General features: G+C 49.4%; 1 protein-coding gene across 1 annotated transcript in view; it reads right to left on the bottom strand.

The window, feature by feature from the left end:
- LOC311138976 (FYVE, RhoGEF and PH domain-containing protein 5-like) overlaps nt 1-14,218 on the bottom strand; it is a 75,842-nt gene that overhangs the window by 45,514 nt on the left and 16,110 nt on the right. Inside the window, exons 4-5 of the mRNA XM_084173790.1 lie at nt 2,443-2,560; nt 1,510-1,568 (exon numbers count right to left, since the gene is read on the bottom strand). Coding sequence (XP_084029916.1) covers nt 1,510-1,568; nt 2,443-2,560 — 177 coding nt within the window. The remainder of the gene's footprint in view (nt 1-1,509; nt 1,569-2,442; nt 2,561-14,218) is intronic.

Genomic DNA, 14,218 nt, shown 5'->3' on the forward strand with positions numbered 1-14,218 from the left:
GCATGATTATTATACAGGTGCACCTTGGGCTAGGGACAATAAAAGGCCACTCTAAAATGTGCAGGTTTGTCACACAACACAATGCTACAGATGTCTCAAGTTTTGAGGGAGCATGCAAATGGCATGCTGACTGCAGGAATGTCCACCAGAGCGGTTGCCAGAGAATTGAATGTTCATTTCTCTACCATAAGCCGCCTCCAATGTCGTTTTAGAGAATTTGGCAGTACATCCAACCGGACTAAAAACAGCAGACCACGTGTAACCATGCCAGCCCAGAACCTCCACATCCGGCTTCTTTACCTGCGAGATCGTCTGAGACCAGCCACCTGGACAGCTGATGAAACTGAGGAGTATTTCTGTCTGTAATAAAGCCCTTTTGTGGGGGAAAATAACAATTCTGATTGGCTGGGCCTGGCTCCCCATGGCTGTGCCCCTGCCCGTTCATGTGAAATCCATAGATTAGGGCCTAATTTATTTATTTCAATTGACTGATTTCCTTATATGAACTGTAACTCTTGTCTCTCGTCATCATTGACCCTCTGGTAGTTAGCTACTGTACATGCCAATGATTTGTTTAACATAACAATGTGGAATGAATAGAACGAACGACTGGGTCAAAACCAATGTTGTATATAAACACTGGATTCCTGATGCCATGTATTGACCAGTGAGAGGCTTTGAAGCCACTGGTCAGCCATATAGGCACTCCCCAGAAGTTGCAGTCCTCCATAGGAATGAATGGAATTCTACAGTATTTCAATAAAATGTTTAAAGGACAAAATTACATGTTTTTAAGTATTTTGTTGTTGTAGTGGGGACAGTATTTGTTTTTCCTTGTTAAGGAAAAACAAATATTTGTAGGTTTAGCTCACATAATACAATTTAAAAGTATGCATTAAGGTGTCTGTAATAGAATAAACGTGGCAAAAACTTTAATAAATGCATTTCTATAGCTTCCAAAACGTTTTTACAATGGTGGGGGAGTGCCAAGATAGAGGCAGAGCCCCGTCAGTCATCTAGTGTATATATAAATCATTGGTCAAAACATGATAATATAATTAATGACCAGCCTGTTTGGTTAGCAACTTCAGAACTAACAACTGGCTTTTAACTGGACTATATCGTCTGTTGGAAGGAAGAAATAAAACGAATGTAATATATGTTGGCAACTGTTTTATAAAATAAATAAGGCCCTCAAACCCGGGAATTATGGTGTGATAACTCCCTCCTAAGGGCTGTTACCCGGCTCTTGGCTTCGCTTCGGGCCTAAGAACAGTCCTTAGTCGGGAGCTATCACACGATAATCCCAGGGTTGTCATGCTTTATTGTTTAAATATAATTGGTTGTCAGTTTGGGTTGCTGTGGATGCTGCTCAATGAATTTGTGAAAACAGTAATGAAGAGGACAGAGAGGGAGAGAGAGAGGAGAGAAAGAGAGAGAACAAGAGAGGGGGGTGAATGGCCTGACTAAAGCAGGGAGGCTACTGAATCCATTAAAAGAGATACTCACAGTCTCTCAGAATCCACCAGCTCTTTGGCGACGTAGAAGGCTCTGGACCGCCCATCAATCTGGGTGACAGAAGTGAAAGCAGCAGGAGATGAATGAACAGAGCTGATGTTGAAAGGCTCTATGTGTGCACGTATTCCTGTGAAACATAAATAGCAACAGCTACGTGGGGAACAGGAGACTGACGAAAAGCAAATTCAGATTTTTGTAGATTTTCTGCTGTCAAAATAAGACTGATTATTTAATTAGTGTGGAGTATAGACAGGAAAGCTTTTTCAAATACACAGGTTTAAATTCAGATGCATTATGTATGAGAGGCTGACTGGCTGCGTTCGTGGCGACAACAATGCTCCCCATTGATTTAGAGGGTAATCACTAGCCTCTAAACCTCTAGGACCTACCATAAATATGAACACATTTTAGGGAATTATGGCCATTAGTCTTACTCTTCTAGTTTTTTCCTAAACCAGAACCGTTTACAAATATAACCATACTAGCATGTTGATCCTCACTTCCTTAGAATGTGACCAAAACCCACTTTCATCCAGAGAACTGTTCCTGGGACTGGCTCAACTATTTCTCTCCTTATTGTGTTTTTCTTTTGAAGAAAAAGAAAACATGGAAATGTGAGTCAAGTGGCCGGAGCCAGGCTGATATTATTGTGGCAGAGGGATGGGGTGGGGTCCATCTCTGGGCTGCTATAAAATGGCTGATTGAATAGAAAGGAGGAGGAACCAGGAGTTTCTACAGCAAGTGATACACATCATTGAATGTGGTAGCCAAGTTAAATATTATTTTGTGGATAATACAAGTAAAGGCCATCCGTCTTAGAAAAATTTGCTCATAACCCAAATCTTTGAAGATCTGTGAAACCTGTGACTTAATACATGTTCATAAAATGACATAGTCTATTGATTCTCCTGCTGGATGTCTCACCTGTTTGTCGTAGCCATGCTCCACTCCTCCCTCCTCCTCCTCTGAGGTACATCCATGGTCCTCCTCAGCTGAGAGCCCTGCTGGATTATGGTTCACTGGGAAAGGCTCGGTGTAGGCACTGCAACATCAGGGAGAGAAAAGAAGACAGTCAAACTTACTCTTCATTTTTCAATGCACCGCTCATCCTGCCCTTGCGTGTAATATCCGCTCCGCTGTGTGAGTTTGAGTGTGTGTGTGTGTGTGTGTGCGTGTCTACGTCCTAAAGTAGTACTATGGATGACCGGAGCCAGATTGCAGGGACATTAACAGCATGTGAACAGGTTCATCACAGAGAGACAGACCAAAGGGACACACACACATATGCGCGTACCATATGCGCGTACAACCTCTGTTTTATGAAGCAAAAATTACTTTCACATTTAAAATTCTAATATGTTTGCCTGATTCCATATGATATACAGTTGAAGTCGGAAGTTTACATACACTTAGGTTGGAGTCATAAACACTCGTTTTTCAACCACTCCACACATTTCTTGTTAACAAACTATAGTTTTGGCAAGTCGGTTAGGACATCTACTTTGTGCATGACACAAGTAATTTTTCCAACAATTGTTTACAGACAGATTGTTTCACTGTATCACAATTCCAGTGGGTCAGAAGTTTACATACACTAAGTTGACTGTGCTTTTAAACAACTTGGAAAATTCCAGAAAATGATGTCATGGCTTTAGAAGCTTCTGATAGGCTAATCAACATCATTTGAGTCAATTGGAGGTGTACCTGTGGATGTATTTCAAGGCCTATCTTCAAACTCAATGCCTCTTTGCTTGACCTCAGAAAGAGATTGTAGACCTCCACAAGTCTGGTTCATCCTTGGGAGCAATTTCCAAACGCCTGAAGGTACCACGTTCAACTGTACAAACAATAGTACGCAAGTATAAACACCATGGGACCACGCAGCCATCATAGCGCTCAGGAAGGAGACGCGTTCTGTCTCCTAGAGATGAACGTACTTTGGTGCGAAAAGTGCAAATCAATCCCAGAACAACAGCAAAGGACCTTGTGAAGATGCTGGAGGAAACAGGTACAAAAGTATCTATATCCACAGTAAAACGAGTCCTATATCGACATAACCTGAAAGGCCGCTCAGCAAGGAAGAAGCCACTGCTCCAAAACCGCCATAAAAAAGCCAGACTACGGTTTGCAACTGCACATGGGGACAAAGATCGTACTTTTTTGAGAAATGTCCTCTGGTCTGATGAAATAAAAATAGAACTATTTGGCCATAATGACCATCTTTATGTTTGGAGGAAAAAGGGGGTAGCTTGCAAGCCGAAGAACACCATCCCAACTGTGAAGCACGGGGGTGGTAGCATCATGCTGTGGGGGTGCTTTGCTGCAGGAGGGACTGGTGCACTTCACAAAATAGATGGCATCATGAGGAAGGAAAATGATGTGGATTTATTGAAGCAACATCTCAAGACATCAGTCAGGAAGTTAAAGCTTGGTCACAAATGGGTCTTCCAAATGGACAATGACCCCAAGCATACTTCCAAAGTTGTGGCAAAATGGCTTAAGGACAAAAAAGTCAATGTATTGGAGTGGCCATCACAAAGCCCTGACCTCAATCCTATAGAACATTGGTGGGCAGAACTGAAAAAGCGTGTGCGAGCAAGGAGACCTACAAACCTGACTCAGTTACACCAGCTCTGTCAGGAGGAATGGGCCAAAATTCACCCAACGTATTGTGGGAAGCTTGTGGAAGGCTACCCGAAACGTTTGACCCAAGTTAAACAATTTAAAGGCAATGCTAGCAAATACTAATTGAGTGTATGTGTCAGGGGTGCTGAAGGTGGGTGTGGTGCATGAATCAAGCGCAGGACGCAGAGGCTCAGTCCAAAAGACTTTAGTGCAATATTCACGTAGAGAAATAAGCACAATAAGCCCAAAGGCGAAATCACGGCGCACACAGGCGTCAAATAAACGGCGCACTAACATGTGCGAAAAACCTCTCCAAAACACTGGAGGGAAGTACGTAGCTCCAACACGAAAACAGAAGAGCAATCACACACAAAGACAAACACAACCAACGAGAACTAAATAGGACACTAACGAGGACTAACAAGACACAGGTGTACAACATCAAGACAAAACCAAACGAACATGAAACATAGATCGGTGGCAGCTAGTACTCCGGGGACGACGACCGCCGAAGCCTGCCCGAACCAGGAGGAGGAGCAGCCTCGGCCGAAACCGTGACAGTACCCCCCCCTTGACGCGCGGCCCCAGCCGTGCGCCGACCCCGGCCTCGGGAACGACCAGGAGGACGCGGAGCAGGGCGCGCGGGATGGTCCCGGTGGAACTCCGACAGGAGAGATGGGTCTAGGATGTCCCTCCGCGGCACCCAGCACCGCTCCTCCGGGCCGTACCCCTCCCACTCCACGAGATACTGGAGACCCCCCATCCGGCGTCTGGAGTCCAAGATGGACCGAACGGTGTACGCCGGAGCCCCCTCGATGTCCAGTGGGGGCGGAGGAGTCTCTCCTATCTCATTGTCCTGGAGTGGACCAGCTACCACCGGCCTGAGAAGAGACACATGGAACGAGGGGTTAATATTCTTATACTCAACAGGTAGATGTAACCTATAACACACCTCGTTCAATCTTCTCAGGACTTTAAAGGGCCCCACAAACCGCCGACCCAGCTTCCGGCAGGGCAGGCGGAGGGGTAGGTTTCTGGTAGAGAGCCAGACTCGATCTCCGGGTGCGTACACCGGCCCCTCACTGCGGTGGAGATCGGCGCTCGCCTTGTGACGAAGGACGGCCCGCTGCAGGTGGACGTGGGCAGCGTTCCACGTCTCTTCCGAGTGCCTCATCCAATCATCCACCGCAGGGGCCTCGATCTGGCTCTGCTGCCACGGTGCCAGAACCGGCTGGTAACCTAATACACATTAGAAGGGGGTTAGGTTGGTAGAGGAGTGGCGGAGAGTTCTGGGCCATCTCGGCCCAGGGAATGTACCGTGCCCACTCCTCAGGCCGGTCCTGGCAATACGACCTCAGAAACCTACCCACATCCTGGTTGACACGTTCTACCTGCCCGTTACTCTCCGGGTGGTACCCTGAGGTAAGGCTAACCGAGACCCCCAAACGCTCCATGAACGCTCTCCAAACACGGGAGGTAAACTGGGGGCCTCGATCAGACACTATATCCTCGGGCACCCCGTAATGCCGGAAGACGTGGGTAAATAGGGCCTCAGCGGTCTGTAGGGCAGTAGGAAGACCCGACATAGGGAGAAGACAGGCCTTAGAGAACCGGTCCACAACGACCAGGATGGTGGTATTCCCCTGAGAGAGGGGAAGGTCTGTCACAAAATCCACCGAGAGGTGGGACCATGGTCGTTGTGGAACGGGCAGGGGTTGTAACTTACCCCTGGGCAGATGTCGGGGCGCCTTACACTGGGCGCACACCGAGCAGGAGGAGACATAAACCCTCACATCCCTAGCCAAAGTAGGCCACCAGTATTTAGTGCTAAGGCAATGCACTGTCCGGCCAATACCCGGATGTCCAGAGGAGGGTGACGTGTGAGCCCAGTAAATGAGTCGATCCCGAATCTCGAGCGGAACGTACTTCCGACCCTCAGGACACTGTGGAGGGCTGGGGTCGGTACGCAACGCTCGCTCGATTTCAGCATCGACCTCCCACACCACCGGTGCCACAAGGCAAGACTCCGGTAGTATGGGAGTAGGCTCAACGGACCTCTCCTCCGTGTCATACCGCCGGGACAGCGCATCTGCCTTACCATTCTGGGACCCAGGGATGTACGTGATTTTAAATACGAACCTGGTGAGAAACATACTCCATCGAGCCTGGCGAGGGTTCAGTCTCCTCGCTGCCCGGATGTACTCCAGGTTCCGATGGTCAGTCAAAATGAGGAAAGGGTGTTGAGCCCCCTCAAGCCAATGCCTCCACACCTTAAGGGCTTGAACTACAGCTAACAGCTCCCTGTCCCCAACGTCATAGTTACGCTCTGCCGGGCTGAGCTTTTTAGAGTAAAAAGCACAGGGGCGGAGTTTAGGTGGCGTGCCGGACCGTTTAGAGAGAACGGCCCCTATACCTGCCTCAGACGCATCCACCTCGACCTGAAAGGGTAATGCGGGATCCGGATGCGCCAGCACCGGAGCCGACGTAAACAGGTCCTTCAGTCTCCCAAAGGCCCTGTCCGCCTCAGCTGACAACTGCAGGCGCACTGGACCCCCTTTCAGAAGGGACGTGATGGGAGCTGCCACCTGTCCAATACCCCGGATAAACCTCCGGTAGTAATTCGCAAAGCCCAAGAACTGCTGCACCTCTTTTACAGTGGTTGGGGTTTGCCAATTACGCACAGCGGACACACGATCCACCTCCATTCTCACCCCTGACGCGGACAACCGATAACCCAAAAAGGAGACTGACTCCTGGAAAAACAGACATTTCTCTGCCTTGACATATAGGTCGTGCTCCAACAGCCTCCTCAATACACGACGCACCAGGGTTACATGCTCGGCTCGGGTAGACGAGTACACCAGAATATCATCAATGTACACGACCACCCCTTGTCCCTGCATATCCCGGAAAATGTCATCTACGAAGGATTGGAAGACTGATGGAGCATTCATCAACCCATATGGCATGACTAGATACTCGAAATGACCTGACGTGGTACTAAACGCTGTCTTCCATTCATCGCCCTCCCTAATGCGCACCAAGTTATACGCGCTCCTGAGATCCAATTTTGTGAAAAACCGCGCTCCATGCAATGACTCCGTCATGGTCGCAATCAGAGGGAGTGGATAACTGTACTTCACAGTAATCTGATTGAGACCACGGTAATCAATGCACGGGCGCAACCCTCCATCTTTCTTCTTCACAAAAAAGAAGCTCGAGGAGGCGGGAGAAGTGGAGGGCCGAATGTATCCCTGTCTCAAAGATTTGGCTATGTAAGTCTCCATAGCTTTTCTCTCCTCTTGAGACAAAGGATACACATGGCTCCATGGGAGCGCTGCTCCTGCCTGGAGATCAATCGCACAATCCCCCTGTCTATGAGGAGGCAACTGCGTCGCCCTAGTTTTACTAAACACGAGAGCTAAATCCCCATATTCAGGCGGAATGTGCAGTGCGGGCACTTGGTTTGGACTTTCCACCGAAGTCGCCCCCACGGAAACACCCAGACATCGCCCCTCACACTGAGCAGACCACCCATCGAGAGCCCTCTGTTGCCACGAAATAGCAGGGTTATGGGTGCTTAACCAGGCAATTCCCAGCACCACTGGGTATGCAGGAGAGTCGATCAGATACAGCTGTATAGTCTCTTCATGACCCCCCTGCGCACACATCCTAAGTGGCACAAGTAATTTTTCCAACAATTGTTTACAGACAGATTATTTCACTGTATCACAATTCCAGTGGGTCAGAAGTTTACATACACTAAGTTGACTGTGCTTTTAAACAACTTGGAAAATTCCAGAAAATGATGTCATGGCTTTAGAAGCTTCTGATAGGCTAATCAACATCATTTGAGTCAATTGGAGGTGTACCTGTGGATGTATTTCAAGGCCTATCTTCAAACTCAATGCCTCTTTGCTTGACCTCAGAAAGAGATTGTAGACCTCCACAAGTCTGGTTCATCCTTGGGAGCAATTTCCAAACGCCTGAAGGTACCACGTTCAACTGTACAAACAATAGTACGCAAGTATAAACACCATGGGACCACGCAGCCATCATAGCGCTCAGGAAGGAGACGCGTTCTGTCTCCTAGAGATGAACGTACTTTGGTGCGAAAAGTGCAAATCAATCCCAGAACAACAGCAAAGGACCTTGTGAAGATGCTGGAGGAAACAGGTACAAAAGTATCTATATCCACAGTAAAACGAGTCCTATATCGACATAACCTGAAAGGCCGCTCAGCAAGGAAGAAGCCACTGCTCCAAAACCGCCATAAAAAAGCCAGACTACGGTTTGCAACTGCACATGGGGACAAAGATCGTACTTTTTTGAGAAATGTCCTCTGGTCTGATGAAATAAAAATAGAACTATTTGGCCATAATGACCATCTTTATGTTTGGAGGAAAAAGGGGGTAGCTTGCAAGCCGAAGAACACCATCCCAACTGTGAAGCACGGGGGTGGTAGCATCATGCTGTGGGGGTGCTTTGCTGCAGGAGGGACTGGTGCACTTCACAAAATAGATGACATCATGAGGAAGGAAAATGATGTGGATTTATTGAAGCAACATCTCAAGACATCAGTCAGGAAGTTAAAGCTTGGTCACAAATGGGTCTTCCAAATGGACAATGACCCCAAGCATACTTCCAAAGTTGTGGCAAAATGGCTTAAGGACAAAAAAGTCAATGTATTGGAGTGGCCATCACAAAGCCCTGACCTCAATCCTATAGAACATTGGTGGGCGGAACTGAAAAAGCGTGTGCGAGCAAGGAGACCTACAAACCTGACTCAGTTACACCAGCTCTGTCAGGAGGAATGGGCCAAAATTCACCCAACGTATTGTGGGAAGCTTGTGGAAGGCTACCCGAAACGTTTGACCCAAGTTAAACAATTTAAAGGCAATGCTAGCAAATACTAATTGAGTGTATGTGTCAGGGGTGCTGAAGGTGGGTGTGGTGCATGAATCAAGCGCAGGACGCAGAGGCTCAGTCCAAAAGACTTTAGTGCAATATTCACGTAGAGAAATAAGCACAATAAGCCCGAAGGCGAAATCACGGCGCACACAGGCGTCAAATAAACGGCGCACTAACATGTGCGAAAAACCTCTCCAAAACACTGGAGGGAAGTACGTAGCTCCAACACGAAAACAGAAGAGCAATCACACACAAAGACAAACACAACCAACGAGAACTAAATAGGACACTAACGAGGACTAACAAGACACAGGTGTACAACATCAAGACAAAACCAAACGAACATGAAACATAGATCGGTGGCAGCTAGTACTCCGGGGACGACGACCGCCGAAGCCTGCCCGAACCAGGAGGAGGAGCAGCCTCGGCCGAAACCGTGACAGTACCCCCCCCTTGACGCGCGGCCCCAGCCGTGCGCCGACCCCGGCCTCGGGAACGACCAGGAGGACGCGGAGCAGGGCGCGCGGGATGGTCCCGGTGGAACTCCGACAGGAGAGATGGGTCTAGGATGTCCCTCCGCGGCACCCAGCACCGCTCCTCCGGGCCGTACCCCTCCCACTCCACGAGATACTGGAGACCCCCCATCCGGCGTCTGGAGTCCAAGATGGACCGAACGGTGTACGCCGGAGCCCCCTCGATGTCCAGTGGGGGCGGAGGAGTCTCTCCTATCTCATTGTCCTGGAGTGGACCAGCTACCACCGGCCTGAGAAGAGACACATGGAACGAGGGGTTAATATTCTTATACTCAACAGGTAGATGTAACCTATAACACACCTCGTTCAATCTTCTCAGGACTTTAAAGGGCCCCACAAACCGCCGACCCAGCTTCCGGCAGGGCAGGCGGAGGGGTAGGTTTCTGGTAGAGAGCCAGACTCGATCTCCGGGTGCGTACACCGGCCCCTCACTGCGGTGGAGATCGGCGCTCGCCTTGTGACGAAGGACGGCCCGCTGCAGGTGGACGTGGGCAGCGTTCCACGTCTCTTCCGAGTGCCTCATCCAATCATCCACCGCAGGGGCCTCGATCTGGCTCTGCTGCCACGGTGCCAGAACCGGCTGGTAACCTAATACACATTAGAAGGGGGTTAGGTTGGTAGAGGAGTGGCGGAGAGAGTTCTGGGCCATCTCGGCCCAGGGAATGTACCGTGCCCACTCCTCAGGCCGGTCCTGGCAATACGACCTCAGAAACCTACCCACATCCTGGTTGACACGTTCTACCTGCCCGTTACTCTCCGGGTGGTACCCTGAGGTAAGGCTAACCGAGACCCCCAAACGCTCCATGAACGCTCTCCAAACACGGGAGGTAAACTGGGGGCCTCGATCAGACACTATATCCTCGGGCACCCCGTAATGCCGGAAGACGTGGGTAAATAGGGCCTCAGCGGTCTGTAGGGCAGTAGGAAGACCCGACATAGGGAGAAGACAGGCCTTAGAGAACCGGTCCACAACGACCAGGATGGTGGTATTCCCCTGAGAGAGGGGAAGGTCTGTCACAAAATCCACCGAGAGGTGGGACCATGGTCGTTGTGGAACGGGCAGGGGTTGTAACTTACCCCTGGGCAGATGTCGGGGCGCCTTACACTGGGCGCACACCGAGCAGGAGGAGACATAAACCCTCACATCCCTAGCCAAAGTAGGCCACCAGTATTTAGTGCTAAGGCAATGCACTGTCCGGCCAATACCCGGATGTCCAGAGGAGGGTGACGTGTGAGCCCAGTAAATGAGTCGATCCCGAATCTCGAGCGGAACGTACTTCCGACCCTCAGGACACTGTGGAGGGCTGGGGTCGGTACGCAACGCTCGCTCGATTTCAGCATCGACCTCCCACACCACCGGTGCCACAAGGCAAGACTCCGGTAGTATGGGAGTAGGCTCAACGGACCTCTCCTCCGTGTCATACCGCCGGGACAGCGCATCTGCCTTACCATTCTGGGACCCAGGGATGTACGTGATTTTAAATACGAACCTGGTGAGAAACATACTCCATCGAGCCTGGCGAGGGTTCAGTCTCCTCGCTGCCCGGATGTACTCCAGGTTCCGATGGTCAGTCAAAATGAGGAAAGGGTGTTGAGCCCCCTCAAGCCAATGCCTCCACACCTTAAGGGCTTGAACTACAGCTAACAGCTCCCTGTCCCCAACGTCATAGTTACGCTCTGCCGGGCTGAGCTTTTTAGAGTAAAAAGCACAGGGGCGGAGTTTAGGTGGCGTGCCGGACCGTTTAGAGAGAACGGCCCCTATACCTGCCTCAGACGCATCCACCTCGACCTGAAAGGGTAATGCGGGATCCGGATGCGCCAGCACCGGAGCCGACGTAAACAGGTCCTTCAGTCTCCCAAAGGCCCTGTCCGCCTCAGCTGACAACTGCAGGCGCACTGGACCCCCTTTCAGAAGGGACGTGATGGGAGCTGCCACCTGTCCAATACCCCGGATAAACCTCCGGTAGTAATTCGCAAAGCCCAAGAACTGCTGCACCTCTTTTACAGTGGTTGGGGTTTGCCAATTACGCACAGCGGACACACGATCCACCTCCATTCTCACCCCTGACGCGGACAACCGATAACCCAAAAAGGAGACTGACTCCTGGAAAAACAGACATTTCTCTGCCTTGACATATAGGTCGTGCTCCAACAGCCTCCTCAATACACGACGCACCAGGGTTACATGCTCGGCTCGGGTAGACGAGTACACCAGAATATCATCAATGTACACGACCACCCCTTGTCCCTGCATATCCCGGAAAATGTCATCTACGAAGGATTGGAAGACTGATGGAGCATTCATCAACCCATATGGCATGACTAGATACTCGAAATGACCTGACGTGGTACTAAACGCTGTCTTCCATTCATCGCCCTCCCTAATGCGCACCAAGTTATACGCGCTCCTGAGATCCAATTTTGTGAAAAACCGCGCTCCATGCAATGACTCCGTCATGGTCGCAATCAGAGGGAGTGGATAACTGTACTTCACAGTAATCTGATTGAGACCACGGTAATCAATGCACGGGCGCAACCCTCCATCTTTCTTCTTCACAAAAAAGAAGCTCGAGGAGGCGGGAGAAGTGGAGGGCCGAATGTATCCCTGTCTCAAAGATTTGGCTATGTAAGTCTCCATAGCTTTTCTCTCCTCTTGAGACAAAGGATACACATGGCTCCATGGGAGCGCTGCTCCTGCCTGGAGATCAATCGCACAATCCCCCTGTCTATGAGGAGGCAACTGCGTCGCCCTAGTTTTACTAAACACGAGAGCTAAATCCCCATATTCAGGCGGAATGTGCAGTGCGGGCACTTGGTTTGGACTTTCCACCGAAGTCGCCCCCACGGAAACACCCAGACATCGCCCCTCACACTGAGCAGACCACCCATCGAGAGCCCTCTGTTGCCACGAAATAGCAGGGTTATGGGTGCTTAACCAGGCAATTCCCAGCACCACTGGGTATGCAGGAGAGTCGATCAGATACAGCTGTATAGTCTCTTCATGACCCCCCTGCGCACACATCCTAAGTGGCACAAGTAATTTTTCCAACAATTGTTTACAGACAGATTATTTCACTGTATCACAATTCCAGTGGGTCAGAAGTTTACATACACTAAGTTGACTGTGCTTTTAAACAACTTGGAAAATTCCAGAAAATGATGTCATGGCTTTAGAAGCTTCTGATAGGCTAATCAACATCATTTGAGTCAATTGGAGGTGTACCTGTGGATGTATTTCAAGGCCTATCTTCAAACTCAATGCCTCTTTGCTTGACCTCAGAAAGAGATTGTAGACCTCCACAAGTCTGGTTCATCCTTGGGAGCAATTTCCAAACGCCTGAAGGTACCACGTTCAACTGTACAAACAATAGTACGCAAGTATAAACACCATGGGACCACGCAGCCATCATAGCGCTCAGGAAGGAGACGCGTTCTGTCTCCTAGAGATGAACGTACTTTGGTGCGAAAAGTGCAAATCAATCCCAGAACAACAGCAAAGGACCTTGTGAAGATGCTGGAGGAAACAGGTACAAAAGTATCTATATCCACAGTAAAACGAGTCCTATATCGACATAACCTGAAAGGCCGCTCAGCAAGGAAGAAGCCACTGCTCCAAAACCGCCATAAAAAAGCCAGACTACGGTTTGCAACTGCACATGGGGACAAAGATCGTACTTTTTTGAGAAATGTCCTCTGGTCTGATGAAATAAAAATAGAACTATTTGGCCATAATGACCATCTTTATGTTTGGAGGAAAAAGGGGGTAGCTTGCAAGCCGAAGAACACCATCCCAACTGTGAAGCACGGGGGTGGTAGCATCATGCTGTGGGGGTGCTTTGCTGCAGGAGGGACTGGTGCACTTCACAAAATAGATGGCATCATGAGGAAGGAAAATGATGTGGATTTATTGAAGCAACATCTCAAGACATCAGTCAGGAAGTTAAAGCTTGGTCACAAATGGGTCTTCCAAATGGACAATGACCCCAAGCATACTTCCAAAGTTGTGGCAAAATGGCTTAAGGACAAAAAAGTCAATGTATTGGAGTGGCCATCACAAAGCCCTGACCTCAATCCTATAGAACATTGGTGGGCGGAACTGAAAAAGCGTGTGCGAGCAAGGAGACCTACAAACCTGACTCAGTTACACCAGCTCTGTCAGGAGGAATGGGCCAAAATTCACCCAACGTATTGTGGGAAGCTTGTGGAAGGCTACCCGAAACGTTTGACCCAAGTTAAACAATTTAAAGGCAATGCTAGCAAATACTAATTGAGTGTATGTGTCAGGGGTGCTGAAGGTGGGTGTGGTGCATGAATCAAGCGCAGGACGCAGAGGCTCAGTCCAAAAGACTTTAGTGCAATATTCACGTAGAGAAATAAGCACAATAAGCCCGAAGGCGAAATCACGGCGCACACAGGCGTCAAATAAACGGCGCACTAACATGTGCGAAAAACCTCTCCAAAACACTGGAGGGAAGTACGTAGCTCCAACACGAAAACAGAAGAGCAATCACACACAAAGACAAACACAACCAACGAGAACTAAATAGGACACTAACGAGGACTAACAAGACACAGGTGTACAACATCAAGACAAAACCAAACGAACATGAAACATAGATCGGTGGCAGCTA

Source organism: Coregonus lavaretus, assembly GCF_964263955.1.
Source record: "Coregonus lavaretus genome assembly, chromosome: 12".
Lineage (NCBI taxonomy): Eukaryota > Metazoa > Chordata > Actinopteri > Salmoniformes > Salmonidae > Coregonus > Coregonus lavaretus.